Below are 20,897 nucleotides of genomic sequence, written 5' to 3'. Positions count from 1 at the left end.
GAATCATTTCACCATATCAATCAAACTCTCTTAACCAAACAGTAAATACATAATTTTTACTAATAAGATTACGGATAAATTTTAAACGGCTCTTGACTTAAATTCTTGTGCATCATCATCATCATATTCGCTCTAATTAACACCTAATTGTAATTCTCATTAACGCCTAAAGCAGCCTAACCAAAGCAAAAAGACACCAAACAGTTTTAATTTTTTTTTTATAGTTTTTTTTTTATTTTTTGGATCCGGCGAGGAGGAGCTGAGGATTATCTAATCCATACAAAAAACCAGAATATCTATCCAAGGAACCAGTGAAGAACATCTCTTTCATCTTGTTGAAAGCACGCAACGTTAACAAGCTATCCGAACCAGCCTGATGAGAAATCCCAACCCGTTTCACACCAAGTATATCCGCTACTCTCTCCAACCCTCCGTATAACGGTGCGCAGAACCCCATCAAGTATTTGATATCGTACACTACAGGGAAATAGCTCGTAACCTGATCGAAGAACTCCGATTTCTCCTCAGGCAAATCTTTCCCTGACAAGAGTTTAAGCAAATATCCAAAATCGTATCCGCAGTGAAACGTCACCCACTGTATCTTATCGTTAAGCACTACACCCGAACCCATTAGAAGCTCAGCGAATCGTTTCGAATCGACGCCGCACTCGTTGTTCTTCTCGAAATCGATGTTTGAGCCGCGTAAGAGGTTGATTGAGTCCATTGCGAACATGTCGGATTTGAGATTGAACTCTCTGAAATTGAATTGCCAGATGCATTGTTTGTTGTTGGTTCCACAGGTTGGTAAGTTCCCTCGCTCGTCTGATAACGTGAGACCGAGCTGAATCAGCTTGAGCATGTTCACGTTCGTCTTCAAGGTCCCGTAGTTGTACTCGTAGTGTTTAGGGTTCGGGTTTGGATTCGTCGTCACGGTTTTGCAAACGATACCTGGGAACTCAGTGTCCATGGCGACGTAAGGGAAGTCGTCGATTGATTTTTCAATCAGAGCCATCTCTGCTTCGAGGTTATGGGACCAGACCTCGCGGATTTCGATTGTATTATTATCATCGTCTTCTTCTTTTGGATTCGGAGCCTGCGACATTTCTCTGCCGATTTATGATGATGATGATGATGATGATGACTCCGCTTCAAGAGCATCCGGATGATGAAGAGAGATTGAAAAAGATAGAAATCGAAAAGGGAAAAATGAAAAAACCTAGAACGGATCTAGAGAAAGATCCGATCCGGTTTTCATCAGAATCTGCAAAACAAAAATCAAATTCGAATAGAGAAAATGAGCAATCAATCCCAGAGAAGACGAAGATTCAAAACGCAAACACACAGAAATGGAGAGAGAGAGAGAGAGATATAAGAAAGACGTTTAAAGGCGGTGGTGATTCGAACCTGGGAATCAAAAGGAAGAAGCTAATAGAAATAGATAATTTTCAGGAGAAGGCGGCGATTCTCCAGATTAGGGTTTTCAGAGGAGTTGTTGGTGGTTTATCGAAGAGGATGCTGCAAAACTGGGGAGAAGAAGAAGAAGAAGAAGAAGAAGAGACTATTAAGGATTTTTCATGTGTATTTATAAATCAAAAAAAAAGAAAAATTACGACGCTGCCTTGCCTGCTTGCCCCCAAAAAGAAATAAATCGATTTTTAACTTTTTTTTTTTTTTTTTTTTTTGTCTTTTCTTTTTTTCCCCAACGCTCCTCTCTTTATTTCTCTTCTGGATCTATTTATTGTCTCTTCCCCACAAATTTTCTTGTTTCTGCATAAAAATAAATTAATCGTTTTAAAAAAATTTAAATTAGGGTTGTCATTTTCTTTCCAATTGAGAAACCTATATAAAAAAAACAAATCATTTACTGCCAGAATATTGAGTTTTTTTATACATGGCAAAATAAAATAACTTGCCAATTCCACAAATATTATATGATCATCATTTCTATATAAGATAAAAACCATTTTGAAAAATAAAAATAAAGGATAAACCAGAACATTATCAAGAAAAGCCACTGGTTACATTAACTAACTGTTCCAAATCTTTTAAAAGATACAAGTGGAAGAAAATTAGTCTCTTGATACAGAGAGCTGAGAGAGCATATGAGCCTCCTAATTATTTAACATCCATTCTCAGTTATTTAATAGACATAAAACCTCAACCATTTCAACTTCTTCTTCTTCTTCTTACTCCTCCATCCTGCAAACAAAAGTAGGAGATTCATTGGACTCTTCAGTTCAAATCAAAATGGCACAAGACCAAAGCCAGACAATATCAGAATTCCAACTTCTTTAAACTGAAGTCAATAAACGATATCATGCCCTGTTGACGAGTTTTCTTTACCCCAAAACCTTATATAAAGCCTTTTTACACGTTTGTTTGTCAGATTATGGAGTGTATGTCTTTTTTTAAACCAGCACATTACTACATATTAAAGCTCTATAAGGAGACCTGTCTCAACTGAAGAAGATCAAACATACCTTCAGGTCCTTTTGCGTTTCAGCGTTTTGATGTTTTCTGAAATGAAGGAAATCACTTCCTTCAGTGTTGCTTTTCTTCCTTCTTTGAAGTTCCACAGTTCTGGAGTTGCGTACCGACCACTTGCATTATACTCATTCATCTCCTCAAGAGCTGTTTTAACTGCGTTATGCACCGCTTCTCCCCACTCTCTTTTAAGCTTCTTCAGCTGCTCATCCTCCTCGTCCACCACTTCCTGTTAACCATACCCCATCTAACAACATTACCGCTAACTCACAAAAAAAAAAAAAGCAGTTGTACCACCAACATATAGATACAAGTGTTAACATTCACAGAATCACAGGTTACTCCTACATATTTGATTAATACAGTCACTTTCAACATTCACAGAGAGGGTAAGTAAGGTCAGAAACTTTTCATTTTTTTACAGTCGTAAAGGCGTAGAGCTAAATCAATGGTTCAGTGCGAGAAAGACTCGTAAAATGAATGAACCTACCTTCACTCTGCCCCCACTTCCTACACGTTTGAATGGAAGCCACGATGGATTCTTGAGGTTCTCTTGCCATGTAGAGCAAAGGGTGGCAGCTTCAACCGTAGCTTCATTCGCAGAGTATCTCAGCTTGCAAACATTCAGGAAAGGTTTTTCATCAAGTTCCCCCATTCGCTTTACTCCGATATCAGTTTCGGCACCCAACAGTCCTGTCAAACCCTGGATAACATATAGAAGTCGTTGGTACAGGCATTATGCATCTTCTAGACACCATATAGTCGTAATTATCTGTGATTTTTACCAGAGTCCTATAGCCATCATAGATCGTAATCTAATCAGATAAATACTCATCATCAATCTACCCCCATCAAACAGGTTTATCAGTACATATTAATTTGTATGTCCAATTGTCAACCGAATATAATCCAACAAAACTAGGGTGTTTTGACGATGTCTGCAGAAATTTAGACACGAATAAAGAAAACAATCTCTCAGGAACATTTTGTTATAAATGCTACGTAATGGCAAAATGCAAGTGTGTCAGTACCCAAAAACACTAAAGCATGAGAAATCTGTACCTTAATCAATTTTTTCCGTGCTGCTTGTATCTCATCATTGCTTTGACGTTCTTTCGTCATCAAGTCTGAGTTCATTTGCTCTAGCCCTTCTAACTCAGATTTTTTCTCCTCCAGCTCATCATTCATCTCTTGCATTTTCTTCTTGACTGCCTCATCATCATCATTTCCCAAATGCTTCATCACTTGCAATTTGCCTTTCAGCTCTTGAATTTCCATTTCCAGTGTCTGTTTGGTGTCTAGCTGCTTCTCAAGCAGAAGAATCTTGTTCAAAGCGTCTTCGTTTTGCCTCTAGAGTTTAAAAAGGAGAGAGTTTCAAACTCAGACACAAGTAAGGTAAGCCTTTTCCTCTTAATTTTGGGATTAACTCATTAGTCAGCTTACATAGTGCACAATAAAATATACCTTATGCTCTTCTACAAGTCTCAAGACACTTTCGTCGGCCTTTTTCTGCTCACGCGAAGCTAACAGCAAGGATTTGTTCATAGCCTCACTCTGTCAAGAAAAAAAATCTATAATGAGCATTGGTTCCACGGAAAAGATAAATGCATACATATGCACAGACTGATTGTTGCCTGTATCATACTAACTATGGATATTACCTTCTTCTTTTCTTCATCAAGCTTTTGTTTCTCCAGTTCAGTTATTGCTTCCTGTTTTTCCAATTGTTTGGTCCGAGCCTCCAAGTCCCGCATCTTACGATCCAGTTCATCGCTTTGCTTCTCTTTATCATATAGGACCCTCTGGATATGGCGAAGCGACATCTGCTGCATTTTCTTTGTTTCTGAGGAGGATAAAACATAAACGATGGTCAGATACCCTAACACGAGCTATAATAAACATATTAGTGTGTCAGTAAATACCGTCAGCAAAAGCTGCATGCAAATGTTTTTTCTCATCTAGGACCCTCTGCAGTGACATTTCCGTCCTGTTGTAACTGTATTGGACCTTGCTCAGATCATCGTTCGTCATAGCAATCATCGTTGTAAGTTCATCCAGAACAATGTTTCTATCCTGCTCTTTTTCTTGCGAAATATCTGAAACTGTTCTTAGCTTTCCTTCCCTGCAGAGGTACTCACCTATTGGACCTTGAGAGTAATAGTCTTGCGCACGTGCACACCAACCATAGGCCTTAGACTCAGAATCTCCAGTCCTCTCAGTCCACTCCTTTTTGCTGTGACCTTGGTTCTCAAATTCCTTTTCAAGCTCTGTGGCACATGCAAATCCACCCCAGTCGCTGGTAAACTTAGCAATAACCCCAACAATCGAATCTTGTTCGACCCAAAAGGCATTGACCTCAACAGGCTTGAATTTTGAAAGCCTATTCAACCAATACTCAGAACTAAGTAAAGCTTCCTTGTCATCAGTGTCTGTCAAAGGATTAAGAACAATCCCCATCCATGGCCAGACATAGACGTCACGGGGGTTTGGTTCAAGTGTCTCCTCTAACTGAGGAGGAACTGGTGGAGGGCGTGGAACAGGTTCAGCGTGACCAGCAAGCTCATTCTCTAAAAACTTAGCCAAAGCGAGGTGATTGGCCTTCTGTTTAGCACTTCGAGTGGCAGATCCTTTGGAAACCCCAGTAGCATGTGCATATAACTCCTTGTACTTGTAATCTTGCTTCTTCTTGCCAGAACAAAAGGGGCATCTCAGCTGTCCATTCACTATAACCTTGTAGCTCCCGTTCTGCAACAGCAGGTAAGGTGTTTCGGAATAGTCATCAATCTCAGACTCGCTGATCTCAGACTCTTCGTCAGATGAAATACCCATCCTCCTCCTACCTGCTTCACCTGGAACACACAATGGAAACATTTCGTATAAATAAGCAATCAAAAGGATGATTCGTTCACCAACAACAAGCAATGTCTTAGATTTCGAAACACTAGCTCATGCAGGCAAAGTTTGCTAATCAGCCTTTATGATGAATTTATTAGAACAAACAGCCCAAAAGAGATTCCATTTCTATAGCAAACTGAGTCGATAGCATCCAAAATTATCAAGAGCAAGAGAGAAACCCTAGGGCTAGAACTAAACCAAATAAAACATCAGATAGAGCAAAAGAGACGAAATTGATACAGCATTTACAAAATCGGCAATGAGAATTCACGCATGCATGATAAGAAACCTAGCGAAATCCAAAAATTCTAGAAAAAAAAAAAAAAAGTACGGAAAGAAGCGAAATCCCCAGACGAAACACACAATACAATAAACAATTATTACGAGATTTAAATGTGAAAACAGAGTATAGAAGAAATCGTGAGCTTACGTTAGACTACTAGGGAAGGGAAAGGAAACACGGCGAAGAAGCAACGCTTTGCTCGAGAGAAGAGAAGAAGTTAAAGAGACTATACAGAGAGTGAGGAGGACTGAGGAATCCGATGAAAATTTCTAAGGAAATGCCCCAATTAAAACAAAGAAAAAAAAAAACAGAAAAAACAAAAGAGTACGAATTAGGGAAAAAGAAATATCAGAAAATAAAAATCATACTATGTCAAAATTGTGATTTGAACCCATGACCATCTTGACTACTGTTTTGACTTTTGACCAAATTTCATTTAATGTTACAGACAGACCAATGTTGCTTGGTTCTTGATGATCCTCGGAATGAGCAATGGCGTACGAAAAGTTTACAGTGCTGAGCCCAACACTGAACTAATTCCAAAAAAAATTAGATTTCATGAATCATACAATTCAACCAACAATCACTCACACAGTTCAATGTTTTCATTTCGACAATTAGAATCAATGAGATTACCAAAAACACTGTGATGAGTCATGACACAAATCGATGATCAAGCTTTGAATAAAATTGGGAGATTCTTCTTGGATGACAACTACACTAAACAAAGCTTTTTAAATTGTTTCTTGTATTCAAATCGGAAGGATGGGTCGGATTTGACTCGATTCAGAACGTGATCTGCGAGATTTCCAAACGAAGAGAACCAAAGCAGCAATCACAACTCCAATTGCGTCAGCGACTGCGTCTCTTGCCGAGGCACCTGCTGAAGGAAAGATACCAAATTGATCACCAGCTTCTTTAGCCGCACCGGCGGAGAGTGAGAACGCAGATCCGATCCAGATGGAGTGACGGCGTAGAAACGAGTAACGTGAGAGAGAGGCGAGCGTGGCGAAGATGAGAGAGATTGAGAAACAGAATATTACATGGTAGAGTTTGTCTCGAGCAAGCCAAGGATCTTCTCCTCCGCCGCCTCCATGAACTTGCCTCTCCATCTTATGCGCTTACCAAAAAAAAGTTTCCAACTTTGAGAAAAAGCTAGTTACTTGGTCATTTAAACTGTGAGAAGGAAACAGAGCAGTCACACAATGATGACAGAATTTAGCCAAACAAGTATCTTGGAATTGTTACACTGTCTCAAAATGCACACTTGACAATAAACAAACACAAACCCAAATTCATAACTGAGAGGATACAGTCACACAAAAGAGAAATGAAAGTGAGAGAGAGAGAGAGGGAGAGGTAATGAAACAAGAACGCATCTGTAGTAACTTCCTCCTGCAAACTAGAAGAATAGTCTAGTTTGTAGCTGTGAGAAGCTTACTTCTCTCATTCTCCACCGATCCACCCACTACTCTCTCCGTTGTCTCTCAAACTCTGTGGCAGCTTCGGGCAATTTCGGACAATGAACTCTGTCAGCTTTCTAGGAGCCCGAGGATACCCACAGATTATCTTCAGTTCAGCCATGTCAGTTACCGTAAGGTACTCCAGTTTCCTAAAAGGTGCAACGAAATGTCGATGGGCACTTCTGATACTTATTCCTTTTTCTTTGTTTATTATCTCTTCTATGCTTGACGACCTCATCACATGTAGATACACGAGATTTTGAGCAAATGCAAGCCATGTCAAATCTCTTGGACCTTCCAAGTCACTTATCAAAATGCTTGATAGGTTCTCGAAGCTTGGAGAACTTGTAATTGGAATAACTTCCTTCCTTTCTTTGCTTTCCCAATCTATCTTTATCTCAAGTATTTTGCAGTTCCGTATCACAAGTCTTTGAAGACCACGCAGAGCTACTGTGTTTAATACCACAACCGCTGCTGACATCTTTCTGAGGCATAAACTTTGAATACTACTAGCCAACCGGTCCACTCCTTGTATCCTCTCCAAACTCACAGCATCATCGACCGTTGCTTTTAAAAGCTTTAAGTGCTCCAAGACTTGTAACTCTTCCAGTAATCTGGCATTAATACAAACACCGGAATTATAGAACTTAAACACTTGGAGATTTTGTAAACTCATCACTATCCCGACAATGCTTCGCAGTTTATAAGTATAATCCACATTCAAGTAGATTAATTTCCTCAATGCCTTCAGACCAACTGGTAATGATTTTATCCCTGTGTGTGACAAGTTGAGGTATTGCAAAGACCCTAAGTTTGAAATTTCTTCCGGCAATCCAATAAGCCTCTTGTTCTCAGAAAGATCCAAGACTACAACTGCTGGCATAAACCTAAAGAATTCACCTGAGATATCCACCAGCTTGTTATTCTGGAGTAGTAAGGTCGAGAGGTCGGGGCACTCGAGACTGCAAGATATCTCCGCAATCTGATTATTCATGAAAGACATCCTTCTTACGACCTTTGAACTAATAATGTCCTCAGGTATCTGTTGTAACCACACACCGGACTTAACGCAAAGTATTTCTTTCTGTTTCCCAAAGTCAGTCGCTATCCAAAGAGCCATCTCACGCACCACACCATGCATTTTCACTTTGGTTGTGACTCCACCATTCATCAACAGATGTGAAGAAACTAACAAATTAATTATATCAAGACCTTCCTTGTTAGCTCCATCCTTATCTCTGTCTCCATCAATAAATCCTTCGCATAACCAATATTCTATCAATTCATGCTTCTCTATTTCATAATCTTCCGGAAACAAAGAACAATATAGGAAGCAGGATTTGAGTTTTTCACTCTCTAAACTATCATAACTGACCATCAAAAGAGGAAGAACCCCGCCTTCGTTACTTAGAAGAAACTCTTCGCTAGGCAAATTCAGAGCAGTAATAGCATGACTCCATTCTTGTACAGTCTTTTTTTGTGCCATGGTTTTGCCAATGACAATGAGTGCAAGTGGCAAACCGTTACATTTACCAGCAACTACTCTAGCGAGAGCGGGTATATCCGGATGGCTTTTTAATGTGTTATCTCCAAGTTGTTTCTGAAACAATTCCCAAGATTCAGCTATTGACAAACGTTTAACTTCTATACTAACAGCATCCATGTCTTCGCAAACTTCCTTAGAACGAGTGGTAAACAATATAACTGATCCGTTTTGATAAGTTATAGGTGGAACACCTACCTTGGCCAGATCTACTTTGCTTCCTAGATCATCCAATAACAGCATAAACTTCCTCCCCTTCAGGATGTTGTGTATCTCCTTAGCTCTTTCCTCTTCTGTATCTTGTTCCCAATCCTTGTCAAGACTCAGTCTTCGCAAAATCTGATCCTGAATGCTTAGATATTGCAAATCATTAGAGACCACAACCCAAATAACAACCTCAAAGTCATTAACCGTCTCAATAAAGAAATTGTTAATACTAGCTAAGAGAGTGGTCTTGCCTATTCCACCCATACCATAAAGACCAAAAGTTCTTCGTGAATATAACTGGAGTTGGCAGTATACCATTTCGAGCCTCTCAGTTAAACCAATGGGTGATTGGATATGCTTCTTCTCTCCCTTAGGTTTAAAGCTTCTCTCCGTCAACACTTCAAAAACTCCATTAGTTAGAAGTCCTTTAACTTCGTTCAACTTCTTCAAAACCTTTCTACCATAACTGCAACCAGATATGAAATGCAGAGAACAATATCCGCAAAGACACAATCTTTTAGTTTGTTTTGACCTGGACTCAAGCAGATCATTGACTTGAGGCTCAACAACTTCTACTTTTGAAAACCATTCTTGGACTTGACCAAGCCGTTGAAAACCTTTATCTTCTTCTATGATAACCCTTTTTAGCAGATCATCTCGTCTCTCATTGAGTTCTTGGATAGCCTTCTGAAGAGCCTCGAGGTTTGCCTCATCTATGTGCATGCCATTCCCATCGCTGGACATTTCTAGTGATACACAGTTCCCCATTTTGCTTCAGAAAGCAGCTGAAACTTTTTTGCCAGGAAACAATGCAAGAGAAAGGACTAAATGGGAGGAGGGAAAGAGGAAATACATGTTTACCAAATAGCCTCAGAATTCAGAAAAATCGTGCCTTGCTGACAGACTTGATCAGAAAACAAAAAAAAAAGTCAAACTGCAATTTCTTTTTAAGTTTATTGAAAGTGTCAAATGTTAGTTTGGATGTCACTACTATTTTGATAAAATGTTATAAGAAGTGTTCATATCCACAAAAATGAGTATATAAACAAAACAACAGATAATGAAAAGAACAAATCTCTTTCTGACTAATGTAATATTCTTCTGCTACTGAAGTTCCTATTAAAATATGCAACAGAGCTAAAGAAAAAAAAAAAAAAAAAAGATACTACTTGTACCCATCAGTGACTTCAGTAGGATAGCTTATGAAGCAAAATCATCGATTGGTCTGGTAAATACACCAATGCAAATCTTCTTTTGTCATTAATTCTGTTCACCAGAAAGAGGGGGCTTATGATCTTTGGATTAGCAATAGAAATACGAAGAGGATGAGTGAAACAGAAATAGTTACCGGCAGTCGGCGACGCAAATGCTTGAATTAATTGTTTGTTTGTGTGACTCTCGGTGAAATTAGTATCGATGGGTCGGTTTGGTGAGAAAAAACCCAAGAGAACCCGGTAAGGTTAAGGTAATTTATTATCCGACGTGGCACTTATTGACTAGAGCGTTTAAGGTCAACATGTATATAATAGTAATTAATAAGCGATTTGTTGTAGGAAGAGAAACACAGGATCAAACCCGTCAAAAATTGAATTAAGGAATTGTTTAATCAAAGTGGATTACGCAAAATCGAAGCAATTAGCTTCTGGTGTTGTTTGAAGGGGCACGCAGCAAATTTTGTCTGCGTCTCCTCCTAACCGACTCTCGCTCGATCCGATCCCTTTTCTCTCTACTTTGTCTCAATCTCGAACCAATTAGATCGCATCTTTCTGGTTTACGAGGAAGAGGAAGAAGAATCTTTTGCTCCGGGATAATTGTCGTCGCATCTGATTTCTATCGGTAAAAAAACGGAAACGACACGATCTGTTTGATCTGAGAGTTTTTTACAGATACTGCGGACGCCATGGATGTGCCTAGCTCTTGGGATGCTTTACGGAAACAGGTACTTTATTTATCTTTCAAATTTAATTCTTAGCGTGATTTGATTCCAAAGCTACTGGTTAATATTATTCTTTACAACACATTTTGCCCAGCTCTATTCAAATTAGGGGGAATTTATCTTTCTACTGGATCCAATTGAGATGCAATCGCCTTCTGATACTTAGAACGAATCTGATTTTTTTTTTTTTTTTTTTTTTTGTGATTTTTATCATGTGAATCCCACACAGGCTAGAAAGATTGAAGCTCAGCTTGATGAGCAGATGCATTCTTATCGTAGACTTGTTTCCACAAAGCCTTTATCAAAGTTAGATGGCACTGAGACTGATCTTGAAGCTGGTATTGACTTACTTCTTAGACAACTCCAACAAGTTAACGCCCAGATGCAAGCTTGGGTTTCTTCAGGTGGATCAGAAATGGTCTCCCATACTTTAACTCGACATCAAGAGATCCTTCAGGATCTTACTCAGGTATATCATTCTTGTTCCTGTATGTATGACTCAGCCTTTTGTTATATATCAGTCTTGTTCCTGTATGTATGATTGATTCACTTATTTATAATGCAGGAATTTTATCGACACCGCTCCAGTCTTAAAGCAAAACAAGAGCATGCTTCACTTCTTGACGACTTTAGGGAATTTGATCGGACTAGATTAGATTTAGAAGCTGGGGATGGCTCTGAACAATCCTTGCTCAAGGAACATATGGGAATCAACCGCAATACAGCTCAGGTTAATATACATACTCCTTTGGCATTAATATTTGTTAGATTCTACAGCTGTTGCATACATTAAGAGGGGCTTTCTCAAGTTAATCCAACACCCCCATGACTTATGTGAGCTACCTGTTATATAAACTGTGCAGATGGATGGTGTCATTTCACAAGCTCAGGCCACACTTGGTACACTTGTGTTTCAACGTTCAACTTTTGGAGGCATCAACTCAAAGCTTAGCAATGTCGCCAGCCGTTTACCCACGGTACAAATAACTATCCTTTGCTTATTTACACACTTGTTTGCTTTCTTTATGTTCAGGTATGGCCCGTGTTATATCTATCATCCGTGTATCTCACCCTGCAGTGTAATGGTTAAAACCACTGCAGGTGAACACTATTCTGTCAGCGATAAAGAGGAAAAAGTCGATGGATACAATCATTCTTTCACTAGTTGCGGCTGTATGCACATTTCTCATATTCATTTACTGGATAACCAAGTAAAAATTTGCCCATTTCTTTTGTTTGATCTCTATGTTGGGCCACGTTTGGTTTTCTCATGGTGTTAATTTGTTCTGCAATTATCGGTGTTCTAGTAAAAGATCAAAAACATAAATATTGTGTACAGCAAATTTCGTCCCCGACTTTGCAGTTTAGACGAGGTTTTTATTTTGGAGATGTCACACATAGACTACAAACAACCATCTGTTTCTCTCATCTTGTAATTTTTTTTGGCCGTGGAGTATGTTGCTGCATTGAGAAGGGAACAAGGATGTACGCAATTATATCATATTAGATCCATACATGTCACATACCTCTGGAAACTAAGAACCATGCCAATAAAACTCTATCTAAAACCCATACCCAAGGGAACATTCATTGGATGCTTAAGAATGTAGTCATCAGAAGGTTTCATTTTTGCTCAACATAAGATTTAACAGTCTCCATCCATCTAATATACTCAGCTTTATCTTTGTTCTTCATGTACTGATGCAAGAACTCAGCAAGTTCATCACCTATACCTCTATCCTCCAAAAATCGATAAACCGAGTCTTGAAGTTCCTCTTCCATTTCCCTGTACATTAATCAAAATACCAACATGAGATTCAGAATGTTAGAAACACACGCAAAAAAAAAAAAAAGCAAGAGGGGGATAAAATCACAGTACTGGAATTCTGGTCCAACATAGGCATTTGGAGAGTTCTTGCTGCTTTTACGAACAAAGAACTTGGAGATCTGTATGGTATCAGGCCAAGCAGAACACATGATCTCAAATGTCTGACCATCACCCTTTGAGATGTTGACAATGAAAGTAATGTGAAGCTGAACATCTTCAGGGTCGCTGCTTGAAGATTTTGATGATGGAACTGATCCATCAAACATGGTTGCTTCGATTTTAATATCTTCCTTGTCCCCAAATTTTCTTCTCAAGCTAATCCATTGCTCCCCCGGCCGCTCATCTACTGTGAATGGGCCAAACCTCTCCTCAGGCTGAAATTTTTATGTCCAAACAATTTTGCTCAGCTCAGCTATCAGACAAACCAGAATGTCATTCTTACTCGAATTGAGCTCTCAAATTAACCTTTATGATTCTCACAACAAATCTCAATTCAATGGGGAACAAACATGATTCAAACTCCGGATCATTATTCTGCGTTTTAGATGATTCATATCACAGATTCCAGAAAGGTCTAGACTTTAGTATCAGATTATCGATGTCAAGCAATTATAAAAATGAAAATACCTGAAGAGGAGGCGAGTGATCGAGCTCGGACTGAATCTCAGAACGAATTAATCGGAGAATGTTACCCTCGAAAGCTGATTTCCTCATTTCCGACACATAGCTCCCCGAGCTAAGAAACTTACGGCTCATTAACAAACCAATAGTCCCGTTTTGATTTGACAGAACACATGTTCTAGGGTTTCTGCTAAAAATCGAAGGCGATGAACTAATCACTGTTCTTCTCAGAAATCTGACGAGACGAGCCATGAAGAACTCAGAACTCAGGACTCACGAGTAGCAAAGGTTGGGGCTTTACCTAGGGTTTAAGAGAGCATCTAGAATTCATCATAAGGGATTTGATTCTCTTGTTTGCCGGGTTTTAGGATTCTTTAGTAATGGTGTAAAGCTAATCTAGACCGTCCGTTGCAAAATGAATCTAATGGTTTTTAAATGGTAAGAACGTCGTTTGTGTAGCAGAATGACGTCTGTTTAGATGAATAAATCACGACTGATTCAGTGATTGTTCAAGCAAATTCAGTATCATTAGTTACTACTAATATAGAACTTTGATGTAATGAACCAAAACATAATGTGTTCCCTCTATTGAAAGTTAATCACATGTAACAAGAATCATATAATGTGTCTTTTTCAATGTTTGAAAGATGAAAACTGAAGTAAAAATGTGCTGAAAAAGCTGTTTGATGAGCCCCACGCTTTGAAGCTGAGACTTGGGAGGACACATAAGGATTTCAGGCTCTTTTTTCAGCAATCCACTCAACAAAATTGTCAAGAATCAACGGCCATGCAAGCTCTGGGTTGTAGTTGCCCATGTCCGGGAAGCTTATCTGTACATGTTACAAACAATACGAGTTTAGTTGATGAAGCTTTGCTAAAGTGCTAAGAGATATAAGAGAATTGGGGAAACATACCTCGTTACAGAACCGGTACAACCCCATCCATTGGTCCATGTTTATGACTTTGTAGTCGTTTTGGATCTGCCGTGAAACAACAAATATAAACCAATCAATATCATGTTATGAAAACATTGCAAAATAAACATCATGACAAAAAAATGTGAGACTACTCTCAGAGTGATACAAACCTTAAGATACTCGACAAAGTAGTCAACTTGGGCTCGAAAAGTAGATCCCATAACAATTTCTAGGAGTTGGCAGATAGTCTCTATGTCTATACTCTTTTGTTTTTCCTCTGTGCATTGATTGAATAGTAATACAAAAAAGTCACACAAACATATAGAAAAAAAAGTGAAAGAGAAACAGCAAAATACAGAAATATCTAATGAAGAAAAAGAATTAAATCCAAACCTGTTAGACAATAATTGAAGGCATAAGCATAGAAATCTGCAAAATTGGTAGGCCTCCTGACCTTTTGAAGAGACAAAAAAAAAATAAGGTAGAAAAGCTTAACACGATCCAATCTAGTAGGGAAGATATAAAACAATACGAAGTATAAAATACAAAACAAGGATAAAAAGGTGAGAACCTCTTTCTCAAGCTCGGGAAGGGCTTTCTTCAACTTATTGAGAGTATCAGCTCTTAAAGCCTTGAGGGCTCTTCTCCACTCCTCCTACAGAGATTGCATTGCAGATTGAGTTATTAAGATAAAAAAAAACCAAAATCACAAAACTAAAACCTGAGTATCAAAGACAAAGAACGATCTCTAGGTATAAATGTATACTACAAAGTGGAGAGCAATGCCTTACATTAGTGAAGTAACCTTGTTTCTCAGCTTTCATTTTCCTGGGAACACAAAAGTTTTGAAGGATATTATGATGAAAAGAACATAATAAATAAAATCTTTTGGATGGGTTTATAATAATGAAATATATACCAAGCAAGCATCAAGATTCTGATATCAGTATGGGAGACATCCAAATTGGAGCAGAGTTTCTCAATTCCTTCAGGGCTGTTGAGGGGAGGGATGATTATTAGTACCAAAAAAAAAAGCTAGCATCTCAAAGTGAATAAAAGAAAGAAGAAAGGGGGATTAATTACTACATACTCAATGAGATTGGAAGATCGATTGGCATACTGATTGAATAACTGATCAATACGATCCATCTCTTTAGTCGAGGCCTTGCTCGAAGCTGAACCCAAATTACACACACAAAGAGTCAAAAAAAACAAAGTTAAGGAGGATACAAAAACGTATATACAGAAAGGCACGGGGCGAGAGATAAAAAAAAAAAAAAAAAAAAAAAAAAAGTAATTAGTGACCTACTGGTTTTGTTAGATTTTTTTTTTTTAATCGCAGAGCTCAATTCTGATAATCCAATGATTCGTTCATCAGCGCAAAAGAAGAAGAACCCCATCAAAAAGAGTTATGAGAATTCGATCCAATTTGGAATTGAAAAAAAAAAAAAAAAAAAGAAGAAGATGGAATTCATAAACGAAAATCCCAAACCAAAGAAAAAAATAAATAAAGAAAAGGAAAGAGATAAAAAAACTTTAAGAGAAGAAGAAGAAGAAGAATCACATAAACCCTAAAAGCGAGAGGGGAAGAAGAAAGGAAACCTGAGCGAAAGAGATCCGTGGCGACTGATTCAGCTGATTTCTTCTTGGTTGAAGAGCGACGCATCTCTGCACAATTTTGATTTTTACAACAAGAATTAAGAGAGAGATATACGAGTTTTTCTTTTTCTTTTTTTTTTTTTTGGGGAAGACGAAGCAACTAATAATTAAAGTATTATATATAGATAAATATATAAGCAAAGGGAAGAAAAAAAAAAAACAAAAAAGAGAAAATTAACAAAAACACAGAAAAGGAAAGAGAAGAGAGAAGAAGCAGACCCACGAGACGATAGAGAGCAGCAAACAATATTATCTATCTGAGAGAGGACTTCTCCTTCCAACTAGAGAGTGCTGTGCTGACGACGAGGCCACGTGATTGGAACGGAACACACAGAGAGTTTACGATTTCCTCTTCTTTTAGTATAAGATTCTTTCTTCTCGATAACACAATTTACTTCCCTTTTTTATATTTTTATTTATTTTTTATTATTCTGATGTAGTAGTATTATATATACACACAATTTACTTTTTTACTTTTCAACTTTTCCTTTTTCTTTTTTTTTTTGGCAATAATCAAGACGTATTTAAAAAAAAAAAAAAGTAAAAAAAATATTAATGGGCTTTATAAGCAAAGTGCTGACCAACTTAATGGGCTTTACGATGCATTTTTGAGATTTTGATTCTTGTCTTCTTTAACTTTTCCACCACAAATCTGCTCTGTTTACAAAGCCTCTCTCTCTATACACGTCTCTGCTTATAATTGGAATCCTCGCTCAAGGGACCAGACATAGTTTCTTGCTGCATTTCCTCATCACAATGAGTTTTTGGTATCTACTCTTTCTCCTTGTTTTGTTTGCTCCATCTTTGATGCTTAAGACATTTCAATTCTTCCTATTCAAACAGAGCAAGTTTACAACTATAGGTCCACTTTTTGCTATATATGTTGGTTCAATTGGGGGGAGGAGTTGTTGTTGTTCATCACATTGATGATGCACAACTGTGTCAACAAATACACTTTCAAATGCCGCAAGACTAGGCAATACTATTTGCTTTGAATTCCCACTGGTAAGCCCCCCTATGATTCAACAATAAAAAGTTGTACACTGATGAGCCTATGCGGTATGCATCTCTTCCGAAGCTTTGATGTGATGCAGACAAGCACTAAACTATGTGGGCACTAAATTTACTCAGTATATCTATCACATGCCAGAGGTACATTTCTCATTGCCATATCATCATCACACATTGAAATGTAGTATAGAATATTGGGGCAATGTATTACAGATCAATGTTGTGTTGGTTTCAGGAAACTGATGATGTGAAGGCCAAGACAAAACTCATTTCGTAACACAGTGATTTCTAATAGTCCTGCATACGGAGAAGGAGCAGTTTTAAAACATTGAGTCCCTTAATTCTCTTCTGGATATATCTTTACCAATAGCATTTCATTTAAATCCACACACTGAGTGACTGTTACAATGAGAAACCAAAGAGAGAAGTGATAACCATACTTTTACTTACAACTGACGCTACGGATACACATCAACATAGTCTTATAATAGATGAGTATTTTCTGAAAGAGGCTACCCTTTTGAGATCCCTAGGTAGAGCTTACATCAAAAACTAATCCTCAAAAGCCTACGAACATAAACAAAATAAGACTACTTGACAGCGTGTTCACCTGTTACCATCATCATTTATATCGGTTTCGTACGCCCTTGACGACGAGAAGGTTTCTCTGTCTGAAGAGTATGACCCACGTTCCTAAGATACCAAAGCGCTGCTTCGGCTGCCTGCTCAGCTGCGAGTTTCTTCTTAGAATGTGGATCCCCGAAACATTCCAAAACCGTTATCCGAGAATCCTCCTTCATTTCAATCGTAGCTTTGACTGTAAATCTGAACACAATAAAACAACAACAAGAAGATGGATGCTAACACTAACAAATTCATATAACCTCAAATATAAAAAAAAAAAAAAAGAGAGTGCAGAAAATGATGTCCACTTACAATTGCATATGGCCAGGTCCCTCAGCGATGCTCTCATATATTGGTGCTTTCCAGTGCCTCACAGAACATAACTTATACAACTGTGATTTCGCTGACAGCTTTTGACTCTCCTCTTAAAAAGAACAACACAAGAAAATGTCAATAAATGAAATCTAAACACTAAGAGATAACTAATTGACAAGTTTTTAGCTTTTGATACTTAAATGCAGCAGCTCTCCAAGAACACTCACAGCCATACAACCCGAAACCCCAATTACCTCAAAACATAAGCTTAGCTAATTAAGTAAGAGTGTGAGTACCTTGAGTAGTGGGCTCTGCTGTGTGAGGCCCTTCTGGTTCGGAAACGGGATTACTCTCTTGTGTGATGTTTGACTCGATCTGCTGCACATTATCTTCTACAACATCATCATCGTTAAGCTTCCTTAGCTTAAACCCACTGTCGCATCTCTGTAGCATCATCCTCTTTGGTGCCTGATGATAATGAATTAAACGAACAAACAAGCAACACTAAAATTAACTGATACGTCGTACTTAAAAAAATTGAATCTTTTTCTTCCCAATTAACAAGATTTCAACCAGAAAGAAGAATACAGATATTTCTATGTAAAAATTACTAAATTAGAGATATCTTACCAAAGAAGATGAAGAGGTGGGATCTGATGAAGCGCCTAAAGTAGGAAGATACATCGTTGAGATATTAGAGATAAATCTATCTTTTAATCGGATTCGTTTAGCTCTAAAGTGCTACTACTACTACCTTCTCGATTATCGAATTTATTCATCCGATTCCGTTGAACTCCTTTGTTCCGCTGTACGCCTGTACCTTTCTAATTCATTGAGTTATTTGGGCCTAAACTTAAAATAGGCCTTTGTTTCATTTGGTGAATATACGGCTCACATTGTCACCAAAGTGCCTAGCTATATTAATTGTTTTAATTTGATTGGATATTAAGTTTAAATGATATGTTAGTCTCTACTTCAATACAAAATGTGAGGTATCATGTTCTGGTGAAAAACATGGAAGTTTTATTGTATTGATATAAAATTGGTACTTTAATCACATAAATAAATAAGAATTATTTAGAATTTACTGAATTTACCAAAAAAAATTAAAACTGAAAATTTCCTAATAGTTAATTTACTGTACACTCATTATCCTACATCAAATTACCACAATGACATCATTGTCTATATATTGGTTGGTTACGACTTAAAGAGTATACAACATTGTCACATTATTAGTTAAACCAAAATAATTGTTATTTATTTATAAGCATAATTAGTTTAAAAATAATATTAATGTTAAGAAATTAATTTTAAAATAATCATTCCCCATGTTCTAAGAGCATTTGGTTTTGGATCCCTAGCTTTTTCTTCCAAGCGTTTTACTTCGTCAATTCCACACCTTTTTGGTAAAAAATATTTAGACACATTAGGGTTTTGGTCTAACCAAAATCATTTGCTTCCAGCTACATTATTGTTCAGATCTCTTCTCAAGTGTTCATAACTCACACTTTAGTTTCATATATTTTTAATTTTATTTTTAATTATATTTATTTAATTTCTATGTTTGAATTAATATTTTTGACTTAATAAAAAAAAGTTGTTTAACAAGTCAATCGTAGAAATCTAGATAATCTAGGAAAATCAAATATTATGAGTGTACAAAATCTGTTTTTCAAATATATTTATAGTTTTTAATTATGATATATATATATATATATATATATATATTTTGCAACAAACGAAGTAAGAATATATTAGTTATATTTTTTCGTTTGCAAAATATATTTTTGCAGCAAACGTATCTTTTGTACACGAAAAATATATTTTGCAAACGAAAAAATAAATAACTTCAATGTATTAATGTTTTCATATGTTTGCAAAATTTTTGACATTAATTAATGTTTAATATGTTTTTGCTTAGAGAATCCAGGAAACTCGTAAACTAAATAACTTCAATTTGCAAATCAGTTCAACATTAAATTTTATTTTATATAACTATTTGTAATAAATATTTATTTCAAAAATTAAAATTAATAATATATTAGTATTTTTAAAATTTTATTTCTTATATTTAAATATATGTATATATATATATATATATAACTTCAGGTATTATTGTTGATATATTGTTAATATTAAAATTTTGTATTCACCTATTCAATTTAATGATCACCATTTAGCATCTATCTTAACATTTTTTAAATACATTTTTGTACCATTTTTTGTCTTTCTATCCAAACAAATCCCAACTAAATTCTCTACAATCCTTACAACCAAACACAATCATTTCCTTATTTGATAATGTTAATTTCAAATTTCCTAAAATCTATCTACCTAATTCACTTGCAATATGTTAGATTAAAATATTATTATCCTTTCATTTTTATTTAATCTTATATTTTATTATTTGAATTACTATTTAATACATAAAGTTAATAAAATTTTAAATTTTTTTCAGCATATTTGAATTTTTATAAACAGATATATATATTTTAAAATCGGTCACCTTTTGTTAGATCCTAGTTCTTTACATTAATGTGGTTATGCAGATGCCTTGTCGACGTATGTTCCATATCTCTGTTAAATTTGACCATTTACATCTTCATTCCATTTAAATTTTGTAGAGAATATTAGATGAATCGAAAATAAATGAATATAAATTATTATTTTATCATCTCTCTTTAGTTATTTTATTTTTGCAATTCAGAAGTGAAGAGAGTTACGAATTAGCAGTAGTGGTGACTGAAGATAATAATAGTATTGAAGTAAAGGTTTTCAAGTATTGAAGTAAACGTTTTCAAGGAAAAATATAGTCTGCAGAGGATAAAGATAAGCATGAAGTGAATGAATGGGCAAAGCATTGAATTTTACAACGGTGGCACATCATTCTAAGCAAACTTTAGCTTTCAATGCAAAAATATACCAAAATCTATCGATCGTTGTAGATTAGTTTTGAGAATGAGATGTACAAAAATAAAATCACAATCATTTCTGTATAGTTGTGTTACTATTTACTAACATTGATTGACTCAGATAAACGATATATATTGACCTAGTTAATTTGCATGTTTTTCTACGGTTAAAAATAACTTATGAATAAACTATACG

At 36.5% G+C, this 20,897-nt stretch overlaps 8 protein-coding genes across 14 annotated transcripts; 1 reads left to right on the top strand and 7 right to left on the bottom strand.

The window, feature by feature from the left end:
* Positions 1 to 202: 202 nt before the first annotated feature.
* LOC104755905 (putative CCR4-associated factor 1 homolog 2) lies at positions 203 to 1,737 on the bottom strand. The gene is made up of 2 exons (XM_010478390.3): positions 1,405 to 1,737; positions 203 to 1,261 (listed from the first exon to the last, which is right to left on the bottom strand). The coding sequence occupies exon 2, from the start codon at positions 1,100 to 1,102 to the stop codon at positions 233 to 235; it is 870 nt and encodes a 289-aa protein (XP_010476692.1). The 5' UTR covers positions 1,103 to 1,261; positions 1,405 to 1,737; the 3' UTR covers positions 203 to 232.
* A 261-nt stretch (positions 1,738 to 1,998) lies between these two features.
* Positions 1,999 to 6,875, bottom strand: LOC104755904 (factor of DNA methylation 1-like). 2 transcript variants are annotated; one of them, XM_087497223.1, is made up of 9 exons: positions 6,299 to 6,875; positions 5,810 to 6,195; positions 4,407 to 5,333; positions 4,146 to 4,327; positions 3,949 to 4,038; positions 3,547 to 3,834; positions 2,975 to 3,187; positions 2,481 to 2,713; positions 1,999 to 2,199 (listed from the first exon to the last, which is right to left on the bottom strand). In XM_087497223.1, exons 3-8 carry the CDS (start codon positions 5,311 to 5,313, stop codon positions 2,483 to 2,485), a joined length of 1,911 nt encoding a protein of 636 aa, XP_087353349.1. In that variant the 5' UTR covers positions 5,314 to 5,333; positions 5,810 to 6,195; positions 6,299 to 6,875; the 3' UTR covers positions 1,999 to 2,199; positions 2,481 to 2,482. The 2 variants fall into 2 exon arrangements, with proteins under 2 accessions (XP_087353349.1, XP_019095217.1); XM_019239672.2 differs by lacking the exon at positions 6,299 to 6,875 and having other exon boundaries at positions 5,810 to 6,270.
* Positions 6,197 to 6,774, bottom strand: LOC104755903 (uncharacterized). Its single transcript, XM_010478387.3, has one exon. The coding sequence runs from the start codon at positions 6,772 to 6,774 to the stop codon at positions 6,415 to 6,417; it is 360 nt and encodes a 119-aa protein (XP_010476689.1). The 3' UTR covers positions 6,197 to 6,414.
* On the bottom strand, positions 6,197 to 9,791 carry LOC104755902 (putative disease resistance protein At1g15890). Its single transcript, XM_087497220.1, has 2 exons — positions 8,867 to 9,791; positions 6,197 to 8,725 (listed from the first exon to the last, which is right to left on the bottom strand). The coding sequence occupies exons 1-2, from the start codon at positions 9,641 to 9,643 to the stop codon at positions 7,109 to 7,111; spliced, it is 2,394 nt and encodes a 797-aa protein (XP_087353346.1). The 5' UTR covers positions 9,644 to 9,791; the 3' UTR covers positions 6,197 to 7,108.
* A 633-nt stretch (positions 9,792 to 10,424) lies between these two features.
* LOC104755901 (Golgi SNAP receptor complex member 1-1) lies at positions 10,425 to 12,191 on the top strand. The gene is made up of 5 exons (XM_087497228.1): positions 10,425 to 10,814; positions 11,041 to 11,280; positions 11,377 to 11,541; positions 11,675 to 11,788; positions 11,913 to 12,191. Exons 1-5 carry the CDS (start codon positions 10,776 to 10,778, stop codon positions 12,024 to 12,026), a joined length of 672 nt encoding a protein of 223 aa, XP_087353354.1. The 5' UTR covers positions 10,425 to 10,775; the 3' UTR covers positions 12,027 to 12,191.
* An 86-nt stretch (positions 12,192 to 12,277) lies between these two features.
* On the bottom strand, positions 12,278 to 13,623 carry LOC104755899 (uncharacterized protein At2g39795, mitochondrial-like). Its single transcript, XM_010478384.3, has 3 exons — positions 13,267 to 13,623; positions 12,691 to 13,013; positions 12,278 to 12,597 (listed from the first exon to the last, which is right to left on the bottom strand). The coding sequence occupies exons 1-3, from the start codon at positions 13,510 to 13,512 to the stop codon at positions 12,435 to 12,437; spliced, it is 732 nt and encodes a 243-aa protein (XP_010476686.1). The 5' UTR covers positions 13,513 to 13,623; the 3' UTR covers positions 12,278 to 12,434.
* Positions 13,624 to 13,820: 197 nt separating this feature from the next.
* LOC104755898 (uncharacterized) lies at positions 13,821 to 16,333 on the bottom strand. 6 transcript variants are annotated; one of them, XM_010478381.3, is made up of 11 exons: positions 16,056 to 16,333; positions 15,780 to 15,845; positions 15,487 to 15,528; positions 15,268 to 15,352; positions 15,097 to 15,171; positions 14,969 to 15,005; positions 14,749 to 14,832; positions 14,571 to 14,631; positions 14,348 to 14,454; positions 14,175 to 14,240; positions 13,821 to 14,090 (listed from the first exon to the last, which is right to left on the bottom strand). In XM_010478381.3, exons 2-11 carry the CDS (start codon positions 15,841 to 15,843, stop codon positions 13,995 to 13,997), a joined length of 717 nt encoding a protein of 238 aa, XP_010476683.1. In that variant the 5' UTR covers positions 15,844 to 15,845; positions 16,056 to 16,333; the 3' UTR covers positions 13,821 to 13,994. The 6 variants fall into 6 exon arrangements, with proteins under 6 accessions (XP_010476683.1, XP_087353352.1, XP_010476685.1 ...); XM_087497226.1 differs by having other exon boundaries at positions 16,060 to 16,256; XM_010478383.3 differs by lacking the exon at positions 15,487 to 15,528 and having other exon boundaries at positions 16,056 to 16,261.
* An 873-nt stretch (positions 16,334 to 17,206) lies between these two features.
* LOC104755897 (ribonuclease 3-like protein 1) lies at positions 17,207 to 18,681 on the bottom strand. Its single transcript, XM_087497229.1, has 4 exons — positions 18,417 to 18,681; positions 18,083 to 18,254; positions 17,784 to 17,895; positions 17,207 to 17,672 (listed from the first exon to the last, which is right to left on the bottom strand). The coding sequence occupies exons 1-4, from the start codon at positions 18,468 to 18,470 to the stop codon at positions 17,474 to 17,476; spliced, it is 537 nt and encodes a 178-aa protein (XP_087353355.1). The 5' UTR covers positions 18,471 to 18,681; the 3' UTR covers positions 17,207 to 17,473.
* Between the last annotated feature and the right edge of the window lie 2,216 nt (positions 18,682 to 20,897).

This window comes from Camelina sativa, chromosome 17 (genome assembly GCF_030686135.1).
Source record: "Camelina sativa cultivar CO46 ecotype springtype chromosome 17, ASM3068613v1".
Classification (NCBI taxonomy): Eukaryota; Viridiplantae; Streptophyta; class Magnoliopsida; order Brassicales; family Brassicaceae; genus Camelina; species Camelina sativa.
The sequence above is the reverse complement of the archived record's forward strand: the minus strand, read 5'-3'. Positions and strand labels throughout refer to the sequence as shown.